This window comes from Nicotiana tomentosiformis, chromosome 8 (genome assembly GCF_000390325.3).
Source record: "Nicotiana tomentosiformis chromosome 8, ASM39032v3, whole genome shotgun sequence".
Taxonomy (NCBI): Eukaryota; Viridiplantae; Streptophyta; class Magnoliopsida; order Solanales; family Solanaceae; genus Nicotiana; species Nicotiana tomentosiformis.
Window position 1 is genome coordinate 101,815,981 of NC_090819.1, and position 25,124 is coordinate 101,841,104.

At 38.6% G+C, this 25,124-nt stretch overlaps 2 protein-coding genes across 2 annotated transcripts; both read left to right on the forward strand.

Annotated features, from left to right (window-relative positions):
- The first annotated feature begins 4,941 nt into the window (after positions 1-4,941).
- LOC138897908 (uncharacterized) lies at positions 4,942-7,318 on the forward strand. The gene is made up of 3 exons (XM_070183932.1): positions 4,942-5,128; positions 5,171-5,396; positions 7,240-7,318. Exons 1-3 carry the CDS (start codon positions 4,942-4,944, stop codon positions 7,316-7,318), a joined length of 492 nt encoding a protein of 163 aa, XP_070040033.1.
- Positions 7,319-12,452: 5,134 nt separating this feature from the next.
- LOC104116917 (F-box/LRR-repeat protein 15) lies at positions 12,453-24,785 on the forward strand. The gene is made up of 17 exons (XM_009627882.4): positions 12,453-13,320; positions 14,472-14,652; positions 14,756-14,888; positions 16,116-16,215; positions 16,294-16,491; positions 16,566-16,836; positions 16,920-17,018; positions 17,115-17,203; positions 17,300-17,399; positions 17,494-17,664; positions 20,212-20,364; positions 20,518-20,678; positions 20,761-20,959; positions 22,672-23,135; positions 23,239-23,302; positions 24,306-24,392; positions 24,536-24,785. Exons 1-17 carry the CDS (start codon positions 12,908-12,910, stop codon positions 24,614-24,616), a joined length of 2,964 nt encoding a protein of 987 aa, XP_009626177.1. The 5' UTR covers positions 12,453-12,907; the 3' UTR covers positions 24,617-24,785.
- The last annotated feature ends 339 nt before the right edge of the window (positions 24,786-25,124 follow it).

Genomic DNA, 25,124 nt, shown 5'->3' on the forward strand with positions numbered 1-25,124 from the left:
TTGCCCATCTACGAATTTTTGGATGTGCTGTATATGTGCCAGTAGCACCACCACAACGCAGTAAGATGGGCCCGCAGAGAAGGTTAGGAATATATGTTGGGTTTAAATCACCCTCTATTATTCGCTATCTTGAACCATTAACGGGAGATTTATTTACTGCTCGATTTGTAAATTGTCGGTTTGATGAAATAAATTTCCCACAATTAGGGGGAGAGATAAAGGAAATCAAAAGAGAAATTGTGTGGAAAGTTTCATCGTTATCTCATTTTGATCCACGTACCCCTATATGTAATCAGGAGGTCCAGGAGATCATCCATTTACAAAATATAGCAAATCAAATGCCAGACGCATTTACTGATTTGAATAGGATAATTAAGTCACATATCCCTGTAGAGAATGTACCTATCCGAATTGATGTCTCAGCAGGACCATCTACTAGCATGAGAGCTAGTGAACCTAAAGCACGCCTGAAGTGTGGTAGGCCTTTGGGTTCTAAGGATCGAAATCCTCGAAAAAGAAAATCGACAAATGATAACGATACTATGAGGGGATCTCCTGAAGAGACCCAAGATCTGATTAGTTCTGAGATTCCTGAAGTAATCAATGAACCCAAGACTCAAATGAGCGAGGAACTTTTAATAAGTTCTACTGGTGATGGGATTAATTAAATCGATCTGAAATAGTGGTGGATAATATTTTTGCATATAATGTTGCACTTAATATTATGGAAGATAATGAGGATTTTGAACCCCGATCTGTCGAAGAATGTCGACAAAGATCTGATTGGCCAAAATGGCAAAGGGGAATTAATTCAGAATTGAACAAACTTGCTAAAAGAGAGGTCTTTGGACCAGTAGTCCATACACCTGTTTGTATAAAACCAGTTGGTCATAAATGGATTTTTGTGCGAAAAAGAAATGACAAAAATGAAGTTGAAAGATACAAGGCTCGCCTTGTCGCATAAGGATTCTCCCAACGACCTGGAGTCGATTATGAAGAAACATATTCACCCGTTATGGATACCATAACATTTCGTTATCTCATCAGTTTAGCCTTATGGATATGGTTACAGATTATCTGTACGGGTCACTTGATAATTAAATTTACATGAAAATCCCTGAAGAATTTAAAATGCCTGAAGTATATTCAAAATCTCGAGAAATGTACTCAATCATATTACAAAGATTTTTGTATGGTTTAAAGCAATCTAGGCGCATGTGGTATAATCGCCTCAGTGAATATTTGCTAAAAGAGGGTTACATAAATGATGTTATTTGTCCATGTATTTTTTATAAAGAAAATGGCATCCGAATTTGTTATACTTGCTGTTTATGTTGATGACATAAATCTTGTTGGAACTCCAGAATAGCTCCAAAAGGCAATTGAATATCTTAAGAAAGAATTTGAGATGAAAGATCTTAGAAAGACAAAACTTTGTCATGGTCTGCAAATTGAACATTTAGCAGACGGGATCTTTATCCATCAATCTGACTGTTACATCTCGCATTTTCATACGTTAAAGTTTTATCGTAAGTTAATCGACGTAAGCTCGGGAATGAAATTATTTTGGGATTATAAACATTATGCTATTTCAAACACGTGATGAGTAAATTTGTGAAAGAGAGAGGGTGAGCAAATAAAAGAAAATGAGTTTCGTCGAAGTTTGGCAATTTAGAATAAAATACAGTCCAAGCTATAACACCTCATATTTATGGACTAGTGCCATACAAGGTACCATATGACCATGATAGTATGATGTATAAGGTGTATTAAAAATGAATAGTATTTTAAGTAGTTTGAAACAATTCTTAATTACGTGGGTAATTGGTTAATTATTGGTTTAATGGGAAATTAACCATGTAATTAAGGATTTGTGGACAATTGTTGGTGGGGACAAAGCCCCCCTCCCCCACGTGGAAGCAAGTGGAGGAAATTAATAGTGACTCTTGACTTAGGCAATTAAATTAAGAGGACACATGGATAATGTCCTTAGCCATTCCTTGCAAACAGAATATCCTAAACTCAGAGATCTCCATAGTTGAACTTTGTCATTTATTTGCCTTTGTTTCGCATCATCTTCTTGATAATTTTCATTCATTTTCTTGTGTAAAATGTCTCGACAATTCAAAGAAGAAGGATTCATAGGTTCATTACAAATTAGTGGCATACTTCTCATAGAACTATGAATAAGTGAGACTAGAAAGGGAAGTTATATTAGTCATCCCTACACTTATCTTGAATTAATATCAAAATTCATTTGGTAAGGGAGTTATACAGAAAGGCAAAGCCAAGAACGAAGGTGAGAGAATTTGGAAATTCATACGAGACTCCATATTATAATAGCAACAGGATTTTGCGATTCTAAGGGAGTATGGTGCAATCCTTCTCAAGAATATCATACGGATTTTTTCCTACTCCAGGTATGTTAAGGTTAAGCCCTTCCTTCCTTTTGGCATGATCTCATAACTACATGCGTTTGATAACGAGGCATAAAGAGAAGTTCATACTCCCGAATTTATATACATTATCTTAGTCTCATAAGTTACAGTATTTTCCATTATCGAGACTTCATATTCAATTGAGTATTGTCTTCTTCCAGTCAAGAGAGCGGAGGGTCTATATATATACACAGTATTACAATATTTTCCCCATCATCGAGTTATAATCGGTAGGCAGGCCCCTATTGGGCAATCTCTAATCAGATGGTAAGTTATATACCGAGCCTACTGTGGCCGAGCGCCTATGAGCAAGCACAAAATGACCGAGATACATAGCCTAGTATGGCCAAGCGCCTATAAGCGAGCCTACTACGGCGGAGCAGTTACACGTTCCGAGCCTTATAAGGCCGGACACTTATTTTACTTACTACATTGAGAGAGTTGAGTCAGTATCAGTAGGTAAGTATATCTCCAGATCATCTTTGACTCCCGGTTACTTTCAGCTATTATATTATCAGTTCAGTTTCAGCTTTCAGTTATTTTATTGCCTTGCATACTCGGTACATTATTTCATACTGACGTCCCTTTTTCTGGGGATGCTACATTTCATGCGTGCAGGTTCAGACAGACATGCGGGTAGACCTCCTCAGTAGGTGTTGTCCGAGTTCAGCTTTATCGGTAAGCTCCACGTCCTTCGGAGTTGCCAGGTCTAGAAGTTTTGTTTACATCCTGTGTATATATGTATATAGATTATGGGTAGGTCGGAGCCCTGTTCCGATCACGGTACATCCATCAGTATAGGCTTGTAGACATAACATGTCAGTTAGTGCAGTATGTTGGGCTTGTAGGCCTTGTATGTATATTTTGTTGGTTTTTCAGTTGTAGTAGTTATGACGGCCTTCCCAGCCTAGCTTTATATTGATGTTTAGTCAGCGTTGGTTTCCATTCAGTTTTATATTTTGCTTCGCAAATTATCTTGAAATGTGGTCCATGGCCAAAGTATGACATTATATGTTCACATTCTCTTAGTCGTAAGTTGGTACGCAAGGATAGGTGAGGCACCGGGTGCCGGTCTCACCCTTAGGTTCGGGGCGAGACAAAAGTGGTATTAGAGCAGTTATGTCCTAGGGAGTCTACAAGTTGTGTCTAGTAGGGTCTTGTTTATAGATGTGTTGTGCACCACATTATATAAGCAGGGGACTACAGGGCATTTAAGAGTTGGTTACCCTTCTTTCAAATCTAAATCGTCTTATAGAACTGAGTTATAGGAAATTTGAGTTAAACTTACGTGTTGGCATTTGCATGCACAGATGACGGTGACTAGGAAGACTACAGCTAGTCAGAGGAGAGATACAACAGTAGGTGAGGGGACTATCAGGGTACCCCAGTAGATGGGGCCCAGTAGGAGGCCCAGGGAGAGACCCATACTGAGCCATTACCGGCTCCTTCACCACCTGGGGAGATTCCTAGGGAGACCGCACATCTAGTTCCCCCTCCGCTTCTATCGAATCAGGACTTGAGGAGTGTGGTGCATTTGTTGACACAGTTGGTAGCTACCCAGCAACAGGCTAGGGCATCCGCTAGTGCAGGATCTTCTGAGGGGTCTGGGAGTTCAAGGGTCCAAGAGTTTATTGCTTTGAGTCCCCCAGAGTTCACGGGGACAGATCAGAGGGAGGACCCGCAGGATTTCATAGATCAGCTTCACAGGATCTTTCGGGTTATGCATGCCACAAAGAAAGAGGCAGTTGAGCTAGTAGTTTTTCGACTCCGAGATATAACCATCATTTGGTACGAGGGATGGGAGAGGTCCAGGGGATGTGATGCACCTCCAGCTATTTGGGAGAATTTTTCAGATGCCTTCCTTGACCAGTACTTACCGCGGGAGATCCGACAGGCTCGAGTCGATCAGTTTCTAACCCTCAAGCAGGGCAATATGAGTGTTCGAGAGTATAGTCTCCGTTTTGACTCATTGGCCACATATGCACCATCTATAGTTGCTACGATGTGGGACAAGATCCACAGGTTTATAGCAGGATTGGCTCTAGAGTTGACCAAGGCATGTGCCACCGCTGCATTGCAGGACAGTATGGATATCTCCCGGATTCAGGCATTCGCCCAGAATGTAGAAAGGGGTAGGCGTCAACAGTAGGGTGCAGAGAGGACTGAGTCAGGACATCGTAAGAGGATTAGATTTTCCAGGTCTCAGGAGCAGTCTCAGGGTAGTTATAGGTCCCAGTACTTCGAACGTCCACCTAGGCCTCCGCCACCTCAGTTACAGGGTTACATGTATGACCGCTATACTCAGTCAGGACCAGGTGAGAGCTCACGGGCATCGGGTTTGTAGCGACAACGAGGTTCAGGGCAGACATGGTCATTTCCGCCGTGGTGTGACATCTGTGGTAGAGGACACTTGGGCCAATGCTGAGCTGGTTCCGATGCTTGTTATACATGTGGATGTCCGGGCCATATGATGTGAGATTGCCCAAATAGAGATTCTGGGGGTATGGCACAACCAGCAAATTCAGCAACAGGATCATCTATGTCCATGCATCCTTCAGGGCACGAGTCTCAGTCTTCGGCTGGTAGAGGTCGAGGCAGAGGTAGAGGTTCCACTTCAGGTAGTAACCAGAATCGTAGCTATGCTTTAGCGGGTCAACAGGACCAGGAGTCTTCACCAGACGTTGTGACAGGTATGTTGACCATTTGCTCTCATGATGCTTATGCCTTGATAGACCCAGGATCTACTTTATCGTGTATTACCCCATTTGTCGCGGGGAAGTTTGGTATAGTGCCGGAAATACTAAATGATCCTTTTGCAGTATCTACACCGGTCGGAGAATCGATTATTGCTAGACGGGTTTACCGAGGGTATATGGTGACAGTTTGTGGTCGTCAGACCACAGTCGACCTAGTTGAGCTAGAGATGTTGGATTTTGATGCTATCATGGGCATGGACTGGTTGGCAGCTTGCTATGCCACAGTTGATTGTCGAGCAAAGACAGCTAGATTTCATTTTCCAGGCGAGCCAGTCCTTGAATGGGTAGGTAATACAGCAACACCCAGAGGTAGGTTTATTTCCTATCTGAAGGCAAGGAAAATGATCGCAAAAGGGTGCATTTATCATATTGTACGAGTTAGAGATGCAGATACTGAGATACCTATACTTCAATCTATTTTAGTAGTCAAAGAGTATGCAGATGTATTTCTAGATGAACTTCCAGGTATTCCTCTAGAGCGAGAGATTGATTTTGGCATAGATTTGCTTCCGGGAACTCAACCAATATCCATCCCTCCGTATAGAATGGCACCTGCCGAATTGAAGGAGTTAAAGGAGCAGTTAAAATATTTGCTGGAGAAAGGTTTCATCAGGCCCAGTACCTTGCCTTGGGGTGCACCGGTACTGTTTGTGTGGAAGAAAGATAGCTCGCTGAGGATGTATATCGATTATAGGCAACTAAACAAGGTAACTATTAAAAATAAATATCCACTTCCAAGGATCGATGACTTGTTTGATCAGTTGCAGGAGGCTAGATGCTTTTCAAAGATAGATTTGAGGTCGGGGTACCACCAGGTCAGAGTTCGGGAGAAAGATATTCCCAAGACAGCCTTTAAGACCCGATATGACCACTTCGAGTTCCTTTTCATGTCCTTCGGGTTGATGAATACACCTGCCGTATTCATGGACTTGATGAATAGCCTATTCCGGCCATTTTTAGGTCTGTTCGTGATAGTATTTATTGATGATATTCTGGTTTATTCACGTTCAGAGGATGAGCATGTGGACCACCTGTGAACGGTACTCCAAACCCTATGTGATAGTAAATTATATGCTAAGTTTTCTAAATGTGAGTTCTGGTTTAAGTCTGTAGCATTCTTGGGGCACATTGTATCCGATGGAGGTATAAAGGTAGACACTCAGAAGATTGAGGCTATGAAATCCTGGCCTAGACCTACCACTCAGACAGAGATTTGTAGCTTTCTAGGCTTAGCAGGATACTATCGGAGGTTCATAGAGGGTTTTCTTCCCTTTCGGCACCATTGACGAAGTTGAAGCAAAAAGCAACTAAGTTTCAGTGGACAAAGGATTGCGAGCAGAGTTTCCAAGAGCTTAAGAACAGGTTGACCTCAGCGCTAGTTCTAACACTTCCAGAGGGTCCAAATGGTTATGCCATGTATTGTGATACCTCAGGTTTCGGGTTAGGATGTGTCTTTATGCAACATGGGAGGGTAATTGCGTATGCTTCAAGGCAGTTAAGGAAACACGAGCGAAATTATCCGACCCACGACCTCGAGTTAGCCGAAGTTGTCCACGCACTTAAGATATGGCGACATTATTTATATGGCATTCATGTTGATGTATTTACAGATCATAAAAGCATGCAATATACCTTCAAGCAAAAAGAGTTGAATTTGCGACAGAGGCGATGACTTGAGTTATTGAAAGATTACGATGTTAACATTCTCTACCATCCAGACAAAGCTAATGTGGTAGCAGATGCCTTAAGTCGCCGATCTATGGGTAGCTTAACACATGTAGAGGCTGAGAAAAGACAATTAACTAGAGAGATTCATCAATTGGCTTGTTTGAGGGTTCGGTTAGTAGACTCTCGCAATGGTGGAGTTGTACTCCAAAATACTGCAAAATCATCTCTCATAGCTGAAGTAAAGGAGAGGCAGTACGAGGACCAAGAGTTGGTCGAGTTGAGAGAGCGAGTTCCGCAGCAGAAGAAGCCGTTGTTAGAGCTCAATGGAGATGGGGTTCTTAGATACATGGGTCATTTGTGTGTTCCATATGTGGCAGGGCTATGAGACATGATTATGTCAGAGGCACATTATTCGTGGTACTCCATTCATCCTGGGTCGACGAAGATGTATCATGACATTAAGGATGTGTACTGGTGGAATAATATGAAGAAAAATATTGCTGAGTTTGTCGCTCAGTGTCCTAGTTGCCAGCAAGTGAAGATAGAGCACCAGAAGCCCGGAGGGCTAATGCATACTATAGAGATCCCGACGTGGAAATAGGAGGTGATAAACATGGACTTTATCACGGGTTTACCTCGTTCTCATCGTAAGTTCGATTCCATATGGGTGATAGTCGATAGGCTCATGAAATTAGCTCATTTCCTACCGGTAAAATCTACATATACAACAGAAGACTATGCAAAGTTATATATTAGGGAGATAGTGCGGCTATACGGAGTACTGATATCTATTATATCTGACCGTGGGGACCAGTTTACAACACATTTTTGGAGGTCATTTCAGAAAGGTCTAGGGAGTCAGGTGAATCTCAGCACAACTTTTCATCCACAAACTGATGGACAAGCCGATCGCACAATTCAGAAGCTCGAGGATATGTTACGAGCATGTGTGTTAGATTTTAAAAGAAGTTGGGATGAACATTTACCTCTTATCGAGTTTGCATATAATAACAGTTACCACTCCAGTATCCATATGGCTCTGTACGAGGCTTTGTATGGGCGTAAGTGCAGATCTCCTATAGGGTGGTTTGATGTTGGAGAATCTGGGTTACATGGGTCAGACCTAATTCAGCAAGTCGTGGAGAAAGTAAAGCTTATCCGGGAGCGACTGTTGACAGCCCAGAGTCGTCAGAAGTCATATTATGACGTGCGACGACGAGACTTAGATTTAGGGGTTAATGACTGGGTATTCTTAAAAGTATCACCTATGAAGGGCGTGATGAGGTTTGGCAAGAAAGGCAAGCTTAGCCCACAGTCTATTGGGCCTTATAGGATCATTCGGAGAGTAGGCCAAGTAGCTTATGAGTTAGAATTGCCCTCGGAATTGGAGTCTGCCCATCCGGTGTTTCACGTATCTATATTACGGAAGTGAATTGGCAATCCTACCCGAGTGGTACCCACAGATGATGTACAGATTACGGAGGACTTGTCATACGAGGAAATTCCGGTTGCCATCCTAGACCGACAAATCCGCAAGCTACGAAATAAGGAGGTAGCCTCCGTGAAGGTCTTATGGAGAAGAAAGAATGTGGAAGAGATGACGTAGGAAGCGAAGGAAGAAATTAAGTCTAAATATCCCCACCTATTTCAAATTGAAGATATGGTTCGAGGTGGGATACCTCAGCACAACTCTATTCAGGCCAGTAGGTCATCAGGTAAACTCTAATTTTTGACTTTCAGAATTTATAATGGACAGCTATGTGAGGCCAAGTGTTGCTATTTGTTGACATTGGCCATGTGTGGCATGTATAGTATGTTTTCTGGCTGCGTACAAGATGGTTTTAATCTAGTTTACGGAGGAGACTCTGGCAAAATTTTTCCAAAGTCTCTAAGAATAAGCATTCGAGGACGAATGTTTCTAAGGGGGGAAGGATGTTACATCTTGCGTTTTCATACGTTAAAGTTTCGTCGTAAGTTAATCGATGTAAGTTCGGGAATGAGGTTATTTTGGGATTATAAGCATTATGCTATTTCAAACACGTGATGAGTAAATTCGTGAAAGAGAGAGGGTGAGCAAATAAAAGAAAATGAGTTTCGTCGAAGTTTGGCAATTTGAAATAAAATACGGTCCAAGCTATAATACCCCGTATTTATGGACTAGTGTCATACAAGGTACCATATGACCATGATAGTATGATGTATAAGGTGTATTAAAAATGAGTAGTATTTTAAGTAGTTTGAGATAATTCTTAATTACGTGGGTAATTGGTTAATTATTGGTTTAATGAGAAATTAACCATATAATTAAGGATTTGTGGATAATTGTAGGTGGGGACAAAGCCCCCCACGCCTCCCCCACACGTGGCAGCAAGTGGAGGAAGTTAATAGTGACTCTTGACTTAGGCAATTAAATTAGGAGGACACATGGATAATGTCCTTAGCCATTCCTTGCAAACAGAATATCCTAAACTCAGAGATCTCCATAGTTGGACTTTGTCATTTATTTGCCTTTATTTCTCATCATCTTCTTGATAATTTTCATTCATTTTCTTATGTAAAATGTCTATCCAAAGAAGAAGGATTCATAAATTCATTACAAATTTAGTGGCATACTTCTCATAGAACTATGAATAAGTGAGACTAGAGAGGGAAGTTATATTAGTCATCCCTACACTTATCTTGAATTAATATCAAAATTCATTTAGTAAGGGAGTTATACAGAAAGGCAAAGCCAAGAACGAAGGTGAGAGAATTTGGAAATTCATATGAGACTCTATATTATAATAGCAATGAGATTTTGTGATTCTAAGGGAGTACGGTGTAATCCTTCTCAAGAATATCATACGGATTTTTCCGTACTCCAGGTATGTTAAGGTTAAGCCCTTCTTTTATTTTAGAATGATCTCGTAACTACATGCGTTTGATAACGAGGCATAAAGAGAAGTTCATACTCTCGAATTTATATATATTATCCTAGTCTCATAAGTTACAGTATTTTCCCTTATCGGGACTTCATATTCAATTGAGTATTATCTTCTTCCAATCAAGAGAGCAGAAGGTCTATATATATACATTATTACAGTATTTTCCTCACCATCGAGCTATAATCAGTGGGCAGGCCCCTATTAGGCAACCTCTGATCAGATGGTAAGTTATATACCGAGCCTACTGTGACCGAGCGCCTATGAACGAGCCCAGAATGGCCGAGATACATAGCTTAGTATGGCCGAGCGCCTATGAGCGAGCCTACTACGGCGAAGCAGTTACACGTTCTGAGCCTTATAGGACCGGACACTTATTTTACTTACTATATTGAGAGAGTTGAGTCAGTATCAACAGGTAAGTATATCTCCATATCATCTTTGACTCCCAGTTACTTTCAGTTATTATATTATCAGTTCAGTTTCAGCTTTCAGTTATTTTATTGCCTTGCATACTCGGTACATTATTTCGTACTGACATCCCTTTTTCTGGGGATGCTACATTTCATGCGTGCAGGTTCTGATAGACATGCGGGTAGACCTCCTCAGTAGGTGTTGCCCGAGTTCAGCTTTATCGGTAAGCTTCACGTCCTTCGTAGTTGTCGGGTCTAGAAGATTTGTGTACATCTTGTGTATATATGCATATAGATTATGGGTAGGTCGTGGCCCTGTTCCGATCATGATACATCCATCAGTAGAGGCTTGTAGACTTAACCTGTCAGTTAGTGCAGTATGCTGGGCTTGTAGGCCTTGTATGTATATTTTGTTGGTTTGTCAGCTGTAGTAGTTGTGACGGCCTTGCCGGCCCAGCTTTATATTGATGTTTAGTCAGCATTGGTTTCCATTTAGTTTTATATTTTGCTTCGCAAATTGTCTTGCAATGTGGCCCATGGCCAAAGTATGACATTATATGTTCAGATTCCCTTAGTCGCAAGTTGGTACGCAAGAATAGGTGAGGCACTGGGTGCCGGTCTCGCCCCTAGGTTCGGGGTGTAACACTGCCTATACAGAAAGGGTCTTAAAACGCTTTTACATGGACAAAGCGCATCCATTGAGTACACCAATGGTTGTTCGATCACTTGAAGCGAATAAGGACCCGTTCCGACCTCTAGAAGAGTGAGATGAACTCCTTGGTCCTGAAACACCATATCTCAGTGCAATTGGTGCACTTATGTATCTTGCTAATGCTACAAGGTCTGACATATCATTTTCTATTAATTTGCTAGCAAGATATAGCTCTTCTCCTACAAATAGACGTTGGAATGAGATTCAGCATATTTTGCGATATTTAAAGGGAACTCTTGATATGGGTTTGTTTTATGCTAACAAAGGTAGTGCAGATCTTATTGGTTATGCAGATGCAGGTTATGTATCTGATCCCCATAAAGCTCGATCTCAAACCGGGTACGTGTTTACATGTGGAGGTACTATCATATCATGGCGCTCCACAAAGCAATCTATTGTTGCTACTTCTTCAAATCATGCTGAGATAATAGCTATTCATGAAACAAGTAGGGAATGCGTATGGTTGAGATCAGTGATTCAAATTATTCAAGAAAAATGTGATTTGGAATGTGATAAAAGATCCATAATTTTATACGAAGACAATGCTGCATCATGAAGCAAGTAGGGAATGCGTATGGTTGAGATCAGTGATTCATTTTATTCAAGAAAAATGTGGTTTGGAATGTGATAAAAGATGCACAATTTTATACGAAGACAATGCTGCATGCATAGCCCAATTGAAGGGAGGATTTATAAAAAAGAGATAGAACGAAGCACATTTCACAAAAATTATTCTACACACATGATCTTCAGAAAAATTGTGACATTGATGTGCAACAAATCCGTTCAAGTGACAATCCGGCAGATTTATTCACTAAATCTTTTCCAACTTCAACTTTTGAGAAGATAGTATACAAGATTGGAATGCGGAGACTCAAATATTTGAAACAAGGTTTTCATGAGGGGGAGTAAAATATGCGATGTACTTTTTTTTTCCTTACTAAGCTTTTTTTCCACAAGGTTTTCCTTTTAAGGTTTTTAATGAGGCAGTTAGCAATGCGTATTATTAAATATGTGTACTCTTTTTCCTTCACTATAATTTTTTTCCCACGGAGTTTTTCTAGTAAGATTTTAATGAGGCACATTATCTTTTAATGAATATCCAAGGGGGAGTATTATAAATATATTATATTATGGATGTTCATTTAGTACTCCGTTGTAAATAAGCTTTTTGAAGAAGTTTATCCATATGAGACTTCGCTGTAAATATGTTTATCTATATAGTACTTTATTGGAAATAAGCCTCCTGAAAATTTTTATCATTTTGGTACTCTGTTATGAATAAATATTAACCCGGTAAAATATTATCTATATATGATACAGTAGTAGCTTACAAGCAAGTTACAAGTAGCTTGCAATAGCAGCTTACAAACAGCTTACACAACAGCTTATGATAGCAGTTTACAAGCAATTTATACAACAACTTACGGTAACAGTTTACACACAGCTTACGTATCAGTTTTTTTTTTTTTTTTTTATAAATAAAATAGTTTTCAATTCATTATATTTATAATATATCACTTTCTATGTACTTATAAGTTTTAAGGTACATAAGTCTTTATTTTACAAATCTTCATATTTTTTTGTTTGCCACAAATCTCCGTTTCCGCCGATCTTTTCAAAGCTCAATCCCAAAAAAGCGTCACCATTTACCAGCCTTCCATCCTTCAAAGATCCGATCAGATCTCTTCTCTCTCTCTACACTTCTCGCACTGCTGTTTTCTTTCTCTCTCTCCCCACCTGTACCTACATATTGTGTATCTTTTGTATTATGCTACTTCATTCTTGAATAAAAATCCATTGGATTTTCTCAACTGTGTAATCTGTGTAATTTCTTGTGTAAAAGGAGTGGTCTTGGTGTAATTTATTGTAAAGTTGGGGTTTTTTTGGGGGTAAATTGTTAGATCGTGAGCTAGGGTTTGTGAAATTCACAAATTGATAAAATTTGGAGTTCTATTTGTTTTTTTCCCGCTTTTTTGGGTGTGTTGTGAGTGTGTGTATGAGGATTTGGTGTTGTTTTTGCTTCGGTGAAGAAGAAGAAGATAATAGCAAGGGTTACAAGAAGAGTATGAGGGACCCGATTTTGGGAAATAACGGCGATGAATCGCCGGATGAAAACCCGGCATTTGACTGGAGGGCGGTTTTTGACGGCGTTGATGTTGGCGGCGCTGGCGCGTCGAGGCCACGCGCGGATAATGTTGGTGTCCGGAGGAATGAGGAGATTGATTTTGATATCAACTGGTTACTCAGTGACGTGGAGGTGAGGAATGGGAATTACAGTGGTGAGAGAATGTTGAATGTTAATTTAAATTTAGGGTTGAGTGAAGAGGCTTCTTCGTCTTCAACAGTGCAGAGAGAGGATCCTGATCGTGATTCCTGTAGCAAAAGGCCCAAAGTTAACTCCTTTTCGCTGTAAGACCTGCTTCTGCGCCTTCATTTGTAGTCTTTATTATTTTTTGTTTGAATTAGTCAAATTATGGAATATTGGAGTGAAATAGGCCAAAATAGAGAATGAATAGCAACTAGGCGTAGTTGTTTATAGGGCCGTCTCAATACTTGAAAACACTCAAGAGTCCCTCAAATGCAGGCTTTTGGGTTGTTATATATGGTTGTAATTAAAGTCAAGCCTGTTTCAGAGTTCACTGTGTTTTGGAGAAGGTACATTTTCGCATAGTTGTTCTAGGAGAAAGAATATAACACTATAGAAATTTTGTAAAAGCATTTTAATTAATATATTTAGTAGAATTATTTCTAAAGCTACTTATATTATGGAATTTCAAAATGCAAAGTAATATTTTAACTCTTTAATTTGATAATAGACAAATTGCATTTGGAGCGAGGCTTAATTTCAGGCGAAAAGCTCAAAAAAGAGCTTGTGATAACATGCTTTTTTGCCACACTATTATTAAGTATTTTCCAAATATTCGAAGAAGTGTTGTCACTTCTTCAAAAAAATAAAATACTCGAAGAAGTGCTTTTTCACTCTAAAAGCTCTTATTTCTGCTGCATTCCTTAAAGATGCCAAGTTAGCTAACATGCCTTTAGGTTAAAAAAAGGTCATTTTACTATTTTATATTTTTCTATGTTTAGTGGGGTGTGCGGGAGGGATCATTTGTGGTCGTCACAGTTTTTTGTGCTAACTTAAAGGGAAGTCTAACAAGCTTCTTATATAATAGCGAGTTATGTTACACGAGTCCTTGGTCAAAACCTCGAGTAGAAACTTAATCTGAAATAAGTATTTCTAAATTTGAGATCCTTTTGAATTTTCTTTTAGCAACTTGTATTCCTTGTTCATGTATATCTGACGCAGACCTCATTAATGAAGGCTAAAAGATTGTTACATCCGGAAGTTGGTACCCTGTTTTTGTGATTAGCTTACGTGCTCATTTTGAAATAAAGAGATACAGAGATCTAAATTCTGCCAGTAGTGATCTCCCCGCTTCTTTGTGTTTTGGGGATATTTTCAGTTGAAGTGGCTGTGACAAAATACAATTTAGAGGACTGGTTTGAAACAAATTCATAGCTTTGCTTGTATAAAGACTGGTTGATCGGTATTCTTGCAGGGATTGGGACAACCACTTGTTGCAGGAGACCAATTACCTTTGTCCTATGAACGAGGGTGGTGGAGATGTGAGTTTATCCAACTTTCTTGATGCAACAAATGATGAGGGGAAAGATATTGGCATCTCAAAAATGGAGGATTTAGATGTGCGGATGGATCTTACTGATGACTTGTTGCATATGGTATTTACTAGTTGCCTGGCATCTGTTCCGTCCGAGTTGCTTAAACAATTGTTTATTACCGCTAAGTTTCTGATTAAGGAATATATGTCCCATGTGCTGCTAGGTATTCTCTTTCTTGGACCATATTGATCTCTGTCGAGCTGCAAGTGTTTGTAGGCAGTGGAGAGCAGCTAGCTCTCATGAAGATTTTTGGCGGTATCTCAATTTTAAGAACAAGCAGATTTCCTCAGATCAATGTGAGTATCTTTTACCGTGGTAATAAATGCTGACATGCTGTTCTTTATTTTTTCCCAATGGTTTGATTCATGTTATCATGAAACTGTATGCACAAATATAATTTGATTATTCTGGCTTAAGCAATTATAGAACTTTTTAACCATCTTCATCATACTTGGGGTTGAGGACGGGAACTCCGAAGATGAAGTTGTTGTATGGTGATACCGAGAAAAGCAGATCATATTTTAACCAAGGCCAGAAAACTCACTTGTCTCTTAGATGATCTTGAGCAATTGATTATATGGCTTGATTCTTAGCAAGAAAAAATGTGAGAGACTGCGAGAGATGTCTGTGTCTTACATTACTCATAAACCTGAGCATGCATCTGAATATATATTATTGACGATCAACAGATATTGGAACTGTCATTACTTCAGATTTTAGTCTCCGTCGATTGAAAAGGGCAGGGAAAACTTATCAATACCTAACCAAAAAGCTGATGCGTCCTTAGCTGGTTAATAGAGCTCTGCGCTAGAATAAGAGATTGCCAAATATTAGGGATTAATAGAATAACTCTTTTCTTCCTGGTGGGTTATGACAGTGTTGTCAAAGGCTCATTTAAGGCGTGCTTAAGCCCTGAAGCTCGGAAAAGCTCAGGGAGGGCGCTTCAGCTCTCTTAAGCTGCACTTCAGTCTAAGGCAAGGCACTAAGACCTGCGCCTCATTGCCCATGAGCTGTAGCGTGAATCAAGCGACACTAAACCACAAACATAATCGGAAAATAAGTGTATTAGATGTAAAGGAAAACATTATGAATGAATTTGTTACTTTGCTCTTGAATTACATATATGTTTTTATTTTTTCCCTTCATTGTGCCTTTTTATTAAAGCCCACATTTTCAAGTGCGCTGTGCGCTTAAAGCCCCAATAGACCTAGAGCGCTTTTTAGAGCTTTTCACCATTGACAACACTGGGTTATGAATGATTTTCTGTAATGTGATGTGAGAAATGAGAGAGCATGTCAAGTTGAGTGGTTACCCTCTCGTTTTGTTTATGTAATTTATTCTGTTAGGAAGTTGTTCTCAATTGAAGCTTGAAGTTAGTAATCTTGCACACTGCAATGATACCTTTACATTAAATTGTGTCACAATCAATAACAACTTCTTGCGATCTGTATGGTTACACAAGATAAAGTTTGTGGTTGTTTCTTTCACTTATTAAAAAGAATTGATGGCTGTTTTGATGATAGTTGAGGACATGTGTCGACGATACCCAAATGCAACAGCTGTTAATTTATATGGAACTCTTAATATTCACACACTAGCAATGAAAGCGGTTTCCTCATTAAGGTAATTGGTTTTTATGTTGTTGGCACTACTTTATGGATCATCGTAAGTGACTAATCTGATACATCTCATTGTTTCCAGAAATCTTGAAGCTCTGACTTTGGGCAGAGGTCAGCTGGGGGAAACATTTTTCCAGGCCTTAACAGATTGCCATATGTTGAAGAGCTTGACTGTTAATGATGCTACTCTTGGAAATGGCATTCAGGAGATACCTATTTATCATGACAGATTGCGTCTTCTGCAGCTCGTGAAGTGTCGTGTGCTTCGAGTTTCTGTCAGGTAAAATGTTAATAGACCATGTTATACTGTCAATATAGTTGGCGCCAAGTTGTGCTTAACTGTTATTCTTACAGGTGTCCGCAGCTTGAAACGTTGTCACTTAAGCGCAGTAGCATGCCACATGCCGTGCTTAATTGCCCACTTTTACACGACCTTGATATAGCTTCATGTCACAAGCTTTCAGACGCCGCTATTCGTTCGGCAGCAACAGCATGCCCTCTTTTAGAGTCTTTGGATATGTCAAATTGTTCATGTGTTAGTGATGAAACACTGCGAGAAATAGCTCAAACTTGTGCAAATCTTCGAGTTCTGGATGCTTCATACTGCCCTAACATTTCTCTTGAGGTCTGTTCTGATGTTCATTAAATTTTATGTAGTACCTGAAATTGACGTAGTTGGTTTATGCTGACACTTGTTCCTTGTTGAAGTCTGTGAGGCTGGTTATGTTGACCGTTCTCAAGCTTCACAGTTGTGAGGGCATAACATCAGCTTCCATGGCTGCCATAGCCCATAGCTATATGTTAGAGGTTTGAGTCTTTCCTCACACTTTTCATACTGGTAACCATGCTGTGTTCAGGAGTCCTTCAACCTCATATTTACAAGTGAATTTCACTACTTTTCAGGTTCTAGAGCTTGATAATTGTAGTTTATTAACATCAGTGTCCTTGGATCTTCCTCGCCTTCAGAACATTAGACTCGTACATTGTCGCAAGTATGATAATATCTTTGTTGTTTCCATGTTCAGTGTCAGGAAATTTTAACTTCCGTCACTCTTTTGGGCACTAACTTTCTGTTTAAATTGAGACAGGTTTATTGACCTCAACTTGCATAGTGGCATGTTATCATCAATTACTGTTTCTAATTGCCCACTGCTCCAACGAATCAATATAACTTCAAGTGCACTCAAAGTAAGTCTGTTCCTAGATATTTTATCTTTATCACCTTAATATATTGACTAGCATTATTCATGGGATAATGGTTCTCTCCTTTATCATTCCGCAGAAATTAGTTTTGCAGAAGCAAGAAAGCTTGTCAATAATTACATTGCAGTGCCCGAATTTGCTAGAAGTAGACCTTACTGAGTGCGAATCGCTCACCAATTCTATCTGTGAAGTTTTCAGCGATGGTGGTGGCTGTCCTGTGCTTAAATCCTTAATTCTAGATAATTGCGAGGTTAGTAATTTTAGTTCTTCCTTTTAAACTTGTGCATGCTTGGTTGTTAACTAGAGGAGGTGTTGCTGAACATGATTTTCTACATCTAATACCAACATATATGTATCTCTACTTAGTTTTACTTGACAATGAAAGGCGTTTAACAAAATCTTGGCAGCTGATTTTTACGCACATATTGATGTAGTCTCAAGGTTTTGCACCTCTCAAGCATAAAGAAGGTTTTGCACCTCTCAAGCATAAAGAAGGAGAAAAACGAAAGCACCCTGCTAAAGTTTTTCATAAAACTAGCGAAAGCGTTCTTCAAACTCACGCGAGAAGAATGTAAGATGAAAAGAACCTTACCCACTCGTTCCTCAATCCTGCAAGATTGCAAGAAGCGCTGAATAAAGAAAGAAGAGTGAACTAAAAGATAAATCATGTTTTTGAAACAAGAGCTTAGAAAAACTAATCACCAATGTTTATTTTTAGAATGTTGAGCCCTTTAATAGCCTGTTTTGGCCAAGCTGGAGAAATCAACTTATTTTGAGAAATGCTTTTTTCAAAAGTGCTTTTGAAAAAAGTACTTTTGCAGAGAAGCAGTTTGTGTTTGGCTAATCACTCTGAAAAGCACTTTTGAGCAATAATTTGTGTTTGGCCAAGCTTTTCAGAAAGTGCTTTTAAGTATCAAATTACGAATAAGACATGAATAGATTTGCTTAATAGTTAATATTATAAGTAAATAAATAATCTTAAAACTTTATTATTACACGCAATAATTAAATCTTTTCATTTTATTTAAGTAAAATATGAAAATAAAATTTAAAAATACTTAGTTCTTTTAATATAAGTTAAATATATTAAAAATCATTCAACAAATATAAAAGCATTCACCCCTAAAGTCACTATATATTAGAAAACTATCCTAAAAATAATAAGAAATATTTATACATTAATATCCTAAGTATTAGGTTTAACAGTTATTTTGGTATATACTATATTTTGTTAAGGGTATTTTTGGTAAGAAGAAAAGTCAAAACTGCTTCTGCTTTTGGGAAGAAGCTACTTTTTTCTACTCCTCAGAAACTGCTTCTGCTTCTTCCCAAAAACACTTTTTTTCCCCAAAAAAGCTTGGCCAAACACCTCAAGTTAGGAAAAAAAAGTGCTTTTGAGAAAATAAGCACTTTTGGCCTCTTGAAAAGCTTGGCCAAAACAGGCTATAAATAGGCCTTACAATTAGTAAAATTGACGAGGTTAAGGAAAACTAATCCTAATCAAACTAGAATAACAATAAGGTTAAGAAAAATATATTCTAACTAATATAGGAAAAAGAATTCTAGTCGGAACGGAATACTAACTAATAATCTTAGTTGACTAGAACTACAAATATAATCCTACTAAAACAAGAATCAAATTACTAGGAAACAAGAAATAAGAAATCCAAATGTTTAAGGAAAAGAAATCATAATCTTGAATGGATTTTTGGACTTATTAAATTTCTTGGATTCTTGGCCTTTCTTGATCTTGCATCACACATATTGTTAAATGAGAGCTTACCTTCGTCCTCAACTTTGTCAATGTAGTTATGGACCTGTTATCATATTACCATTTTGTTCTTTTCTTAAGAAACTTAGGAATTAATAACATGTAAGTATATAAATTTAGTACTGCAAAATCGAACAATTAATTAGCAGGGTTTTTAATGAGTAATCATAAAGATGATATTCGTGTCTCTGGAATGTTTTGAATCATGTCAATAACATTTGAAAAATCTAAGTGTACTGAATGTTGTGTCATCTAGTTGTGCTTTATACAATTTGTCTTGTTTGCAATAACTCACGAAGTTGGGCAGCCTCGTGCACTAAGCTCCCGCTCTGCAGGGGGTCTGTAGAAGGACCGTACCACATTGGGTCTATCAACCCAAACTTGACCTTATCAAACAAAGAAGTTAACACTTAACACCCCCAACTCCCGGAAAGGACGAGGGGGGGGGGGGTGTTGTAGTTCAGCTTACCACAGTTTTAGCATGGGTTCTAGTAAACATGAACATTCCATCTAAAGGAAAGGATAAAATAACGTGCTCAGAGAAAAGTATAGTGAGTCAGGTAAATGTGCGCCCCCCCCCCCACAGACACACATAGAGGTTGGTTGCTTTGTTGGGGGTGTTAAAATTATGAATCAATTAAAGCTATAATTGAGGCTCAAGAAAACCCATTTTTAGAGGAGAGTTTATTAAGCTATCCTGAATTGACCACATGAAAGCATTCATACATTTTTTAATTATGTCTAATGAAATGCTTTGAGATCTTTTCTCCCCCCCCTGTCCCTCGATACTTCTCTAAACTCCTAACATAATGCAGCATTCAACTTCTTTGTGCTCTTTTTTTTTCTGCCAGATCTGTTTTTTGCTACCACCTATTTGGAAAAGAAAATATTTCTTTTTTGTTTTTATATTGAAAGAAAATGATGATATATTTCTGCCTATTCAACTTCACCTTTTCCTTTTTCTTTTTGAAAGGCTTGTATGCATTATTACGGTCTAAATCTAATTGCGGTTCTCTCTTTGTTCAGAGCTTGACAGCTGTGGCTTTCTGCAGCACTTCTTTGGTTTCTCTTTCACTTGCTGGTTGCCGTGCTTTAATGTCTCTTCAACTCAGGTGCCCTTATCTTGAGCAAGTTTCTTTAGATGGTTGTGATCATCTTGAAATAGCATCATTTTGCCCAGTAAGTGACCATAGGCTCCTTTTTAGCCTCAATATCATCTGTTCTTTGTTTTACATCCTCTTTGGGTTTTACCTAATAATTTTATGAATTTTACTATGCCTTTTTATATCTATTTCCTCCTAAGAAGTTGATGAATGCATTTTCTTATTGCAGGTTGGTCTTCGGTCACTTAATCTCGGTATATGCCCCAAAATGAGTGTGCTCAATATTGAAGCTCCACAAATGGCTTCACTTGAGCTGAAGGGCTGTGGTGTGCTATCTGAAGCATCCATTAATTGCCCTCTCTTAACCTCTTTTGATGCTTCATTCTGCAGGTTGCTTACTTTGTTTCACCTATCACACATGTATATTTGTTCAGTTTTTTCACATCTGATTAATGTCTTTCCATATATGCAGCCAACTCAAGGATGACTGTTTATCTGCCACGACCTCATCATGCCCCCTTATCGAGTCATTAGTACTAATGTCGTGTCCATCTGTTGGCTGTGATGGACTGCTCTCTTTGCATTCCCTCCCAAACTTGACCTACCTTGATCTATCCTACACATTTTTGGTTAACTTGCAGCCTGTTTATGAATCATGCTTGCGATTAAAGGTAACTTCTTCCATCGAAGTATTATCACTTTCTCCATTACAGTGCGTAGTTTAGATGAACTTGATTTAACATGCTCGATTTGTTGAAAAAAGTATGCCTATTTATTCAGTCTTGACTTCCACTCTTGTAGATTTAAGGGCCGCTTTCCTATCCCTTTTCTTTATGGGTGTCAAATGGATTGGTTGGGTTAAGTTTGGGAAGGTCAAAATACCTACTACAAAATTTACTCATGTCACGATGCGATGAACACTGGGTCATAAGCCAATTCTACTTTACTCAGTCTCCCCGTTTCCTTTTTCTATATCTGTCTTCTCCCTTTTTTCCAATTGCGGCAAAAGCTTAATTTTTCAGGACAAGATACTCTTACAAAAACATTTATTTACCAATTACCAAATTATTCCCACAGTACTAACAACCGAATCCTATTATTAACCGAAAAAACCACTTCTGTTTTCAAAGTGAAAATTTAGCTGTGTACAAAGAATAGGAAGTAAAATAAGCCAATGCATTAGTTCAAGCACAAGTATAAGTGATAAAAGAGATAAAGTAACGCCAGTAGATAAAAAGTTGACAACCATGGATACGAGGAAACTGCAAAAAAGGAAGAAAAGCAGTTCAGGGAAGGCAAAAATGAGTCTTTACTCTTTAGAGAGCAAATGAAGAACTCAAAAACTGAAAAAGAAAATGAAGAATCACAACTGTAACCAGACCAATGGTGTCTGTTTAAACTCTCATTTTGTAAAGTAAATGTTCTTAAAGCTGTCTGAATAAACAACTCCCGAGAAAGACCTAGCTTATCCGAGGCATATTGTCTTCTAGAAAGCTAAAAAATAACTAGAAGGCAAGCTTAGCTTTTAGCTTTTACCTGCAATTTGGCGCTGGAACAGCTGAAACTGTAAAGATCAAGCAGAAAACTAGCAATTTCCGTTTTGCACTGAGAGAAGACTACTTGGAAGGCAAGGGATAGAGTAATAGTTAAAAACCCGAGAAAATTTGAGATTGAATATTGTAGGGCTTCTAAAACTTACGATTATGTTAGCCATATTAACCGGGAGAGAGAGGGAGTGTTGTGAGAAAGGGAGTGAGTGAACATGTAAAGAAGGGGATGGACTATGGTATGACGCCATTCAAGGAATGATAATGCTGTCTGTCTGTCCTCAAATAGTTCTATGCTTAAAGAATTAATACCCATTCTTTGGGTTATTTATTAACTCGTTTGTTGAAGGTTACAAAATTATAGGCTAGAATCCCCACCTTAACTTTCTTTTAGTAGTCTTCCTCCTTTTTGAACCGTTGAAGATGGCCGGCCTGGAATCTGGAAGTATAGCGTCCAGGTCTGGTTATGCATTCTATCATTCCTCTTTTATTTTTGTGTAGTCATATCTGAATAGTTCTACTTCCCCGCCTGATTCTCTAATGCATTCAATTAGGATACAAGGTTTGTCATTGTCTGATGCCCCAACTTGTTTCACTGCAATGACTTGAGTTCCTTGTATTTCAATTTTTTTTAGGTGCGTTATCAATCTGAAATTTTCTGTGACGTATTTTAACACCACAATTTTGCGTTTCTCTCTTTCCGGCTGCGCTGTACACTGCCTTCTTAGTTCTTACTGCTTTTGGGATTATATTTTATTGCATCTTGTATGGTACGTTCATGGTCTTTTGCTTATTGCATTTCCCCCCTTTCTAAGCTTATCTATTTGCTCTTCTAGGTCCTAAAATTGCAAGCATGCAAGTATCTCACTGATACATCTTTGGAACCTCTGTACAAAGAAAATGCTCTCCCAGCCCTTTGTGAGTTGGATTTGTCATACGGGACGCTGTGCCAATCAGCCATTGAGGAATTGCTTGCTTGCTGCACGCATTTGACTCATGTCAGCTTGAATGGATGTGTTAATATGCATGATTTGAACTGGGGATTTACTGGTGACCAACTGTCGCGTATACCTGGTGTTGGTATAGCACCTCATGGATCTTCCTTGGTAGAACAACATTTGCCAAATGAACATCCAAAGCGTTTGCTAGAGAACCTAAATTGTGTAGGTTGCCCAAATATAAAAAAGGTGGTTATTCCGATGGCACAAGGTTTCCTTTTGTCATCATTAAACCTTTCCCTGTCTGCGAATTTGAAGGAGGTTGATATAGCTTGTTACAACCTGTGCTTTCTCAATTTGAGGTATATACTTTAGCAATATGACTTCATAGGTTAGTTTTATATCAACAATTTTGTTTTCATAATCGAAGTTGTAACTTCTAATGAATTCTGTTCTCTTGTTCAGCAACTGTTGTTCACTGGAATCGTTGCAACTGGAATGTCCAAGATTGAGTAGCCTCTTTCTTCAGGTATTCTTACATCTTCAGTTTGGCATGTCCTTTGCTGGTTATTTTAGTTGTAGCAGCAGCCTTGCTGCAAAAAATATTCTTTCTAGTTAGTCTTTATCATTTCTATCATGTGCTTTTGCTTCTAAGTAAAGTTTTATAGATGAGATTGTATTATTAGATCTGATAGCAATCTGTGTAATTAGTATTTGCTAAATGCCAGCATGCTTCTTTTTCTTTGTTCAGTTGACTTACATGTTCTTTTTTGGGTAAATAACTCGAATGTTTCTTCAAATATGAAGAAAATTTAAACTTGTTTCATGCTTTTTTTGGTTGTTTCATGCTTTGATCTTGTTTTGACTTGCTATGTTAAACTCTGTGCATTAAAATACTCATGTGTTTGACCTCACAATGATGGCGTACGATCTTCTAGGAACCACTTTCTTTTCTTCCTTCTCCAAAGATCCGTTATCGAGCTGCATATTTTCTAATGAATGCTCAAAATTAACTCACTGGCCTCTACTAAAATACAAGTAATCGTAGTACTCTTCATGGTCGTCCTGGGCATTCATGGGGATGGGTTATCGAAAATTTCAAATTTTGGAATTAAAATTTGAGGTACTCTTGGGGGTGGGGGTGGCATATGTATTTTGGAAGCGTCTTGCCCCTCTTTCCTGGAGCGTGATGTGCTTTGGGTAAAATTTACTGAGGAGGCTTTAACTGGTGCTTATTTTCTTGAAATAATTCTACTGCAATTACTTCTATAAGTGACACATTTCAGGCTTCCGTTTCCTTTTACCTTTACATATCACTTCTTAGTGTAGTGCTCGTGAAATCAACTGCTATTCTTTCTATAGTAATAGTGTCTAAACAGTTCCTGGTTGCCTCGTTAAAACAAATATGAAGAACCCCTAGAGAATCAATGCCCCCCCCCTCTTTATACACTAGGTGCTTGTGCGACTAAAATACTTTGTGATGCAATTGTGCTGCCGAGGTGTTCCTGACTCTTGTTCTTGTTGCCGTATAGTCCTGCAACATCGACGAGGAAGCTGTTGAAGCTGCAATTTCAGGATGTACTATGCTTGAGACGCTGGACGTACGCTTTTGTCCCAAGGTAAGGGATATTTTTGGATGCTAGGAATATGTCCCATATTGGTTTATTATGTATCATCTATTGATAGGAATACATTTGATGCTAGGAATATGCCCTATATTGATTTTGTTATATGCTCATGGTCCTTTTGCCACTTTTAACAGATTTGTCCACCGAGCATGGGGAGGTTACGTGCTGCATGTCCCAGCTTAAAACGCATATTTAGCAGCCTAGTCCCATCGTGAGGCAATGAAATATTGGATATGTTTGTGTTGACGGGTAATTCAGCAACATGTATAACTACAGAGGTTTATATTTTATGTATAGTTAACTATTTATATTATTGTGGTTACTGAATGCACAACGAGCTGTAAACATAAGAATGTCGTAGTATTTTTGGCATTGGCTTTCGCATTGTATGTTTTGGTTAACGCAATAGATGCAACTTCGATGTCAGCACAAGGAAAGAGAAAAGGGTTATAAATACAAGTAAAGCTTGTTATGATGGTATGGATAAAATATGAATTAACTAACTTCTTATGTTTAAGTAAAATGTTAGTGGTTCTTGCAAAAAGTGTGTTTCAGCTGTTTTCGCAGAAATGAAAACTACTTTTTTCCAGAAGAGGGTTGCATTTGCTTCTCTACCATCGAATTAGGTTACATTGAGCCCTTTTGGATTAGCTGATTTGAAATAGCTGATAATTATTAGGTGTTGAAAAGTACTTTTAAGTGCTGAAACTGATTTAATTAATA

Excerpts from the sequence above, each read along its gene's own strand:
- LOC138897908 (XM_070183932.1), top strand. The coding sequence starts at position 4,942 with ATGGCACAACCAGCAAATTCAGCAACAGGATCATCTATGTCCATGCAT. Across the intron at positions 5,129-5,170 it reads TTCACCAGACGTTGTGACAG|ACCCAGGATCTACTTTATCG; the intron begins GTATGTTGACCA and ends ATGCCTTGATAG. Across the intron at positions 5,397-7,239 it reads GCTATCATGGGCATGGACTG|GGCTATGAGACATGATTATG; the intron begins GTTGGCAGCTTG and ends CATATGTGGCAG.
- LOC104116917 (XM_009627882.4), top strand. The coding sequence starts at position 12,908 with ATGAGGATTTGGTGTTGTTTTTGCTTCGGTGAAGAAGAAGAAGATAAT. Across the intron at positions 16,216-16,293 it reads AAAGCGGTTTCCTCATTAAG|AAATCTTGAAGCTCTGACTT; the intron begins GTAATTGGTTTT and ends CATTGTTTCCAG. Across the intron at positions 17,400-17,493 it reads TAACTTCAAGTGCACTCAAA|AAATTAGTTTTGCAGAAGCA; the intron begins GTAAGTCTGTTC and ends ATCATTCCGCAG.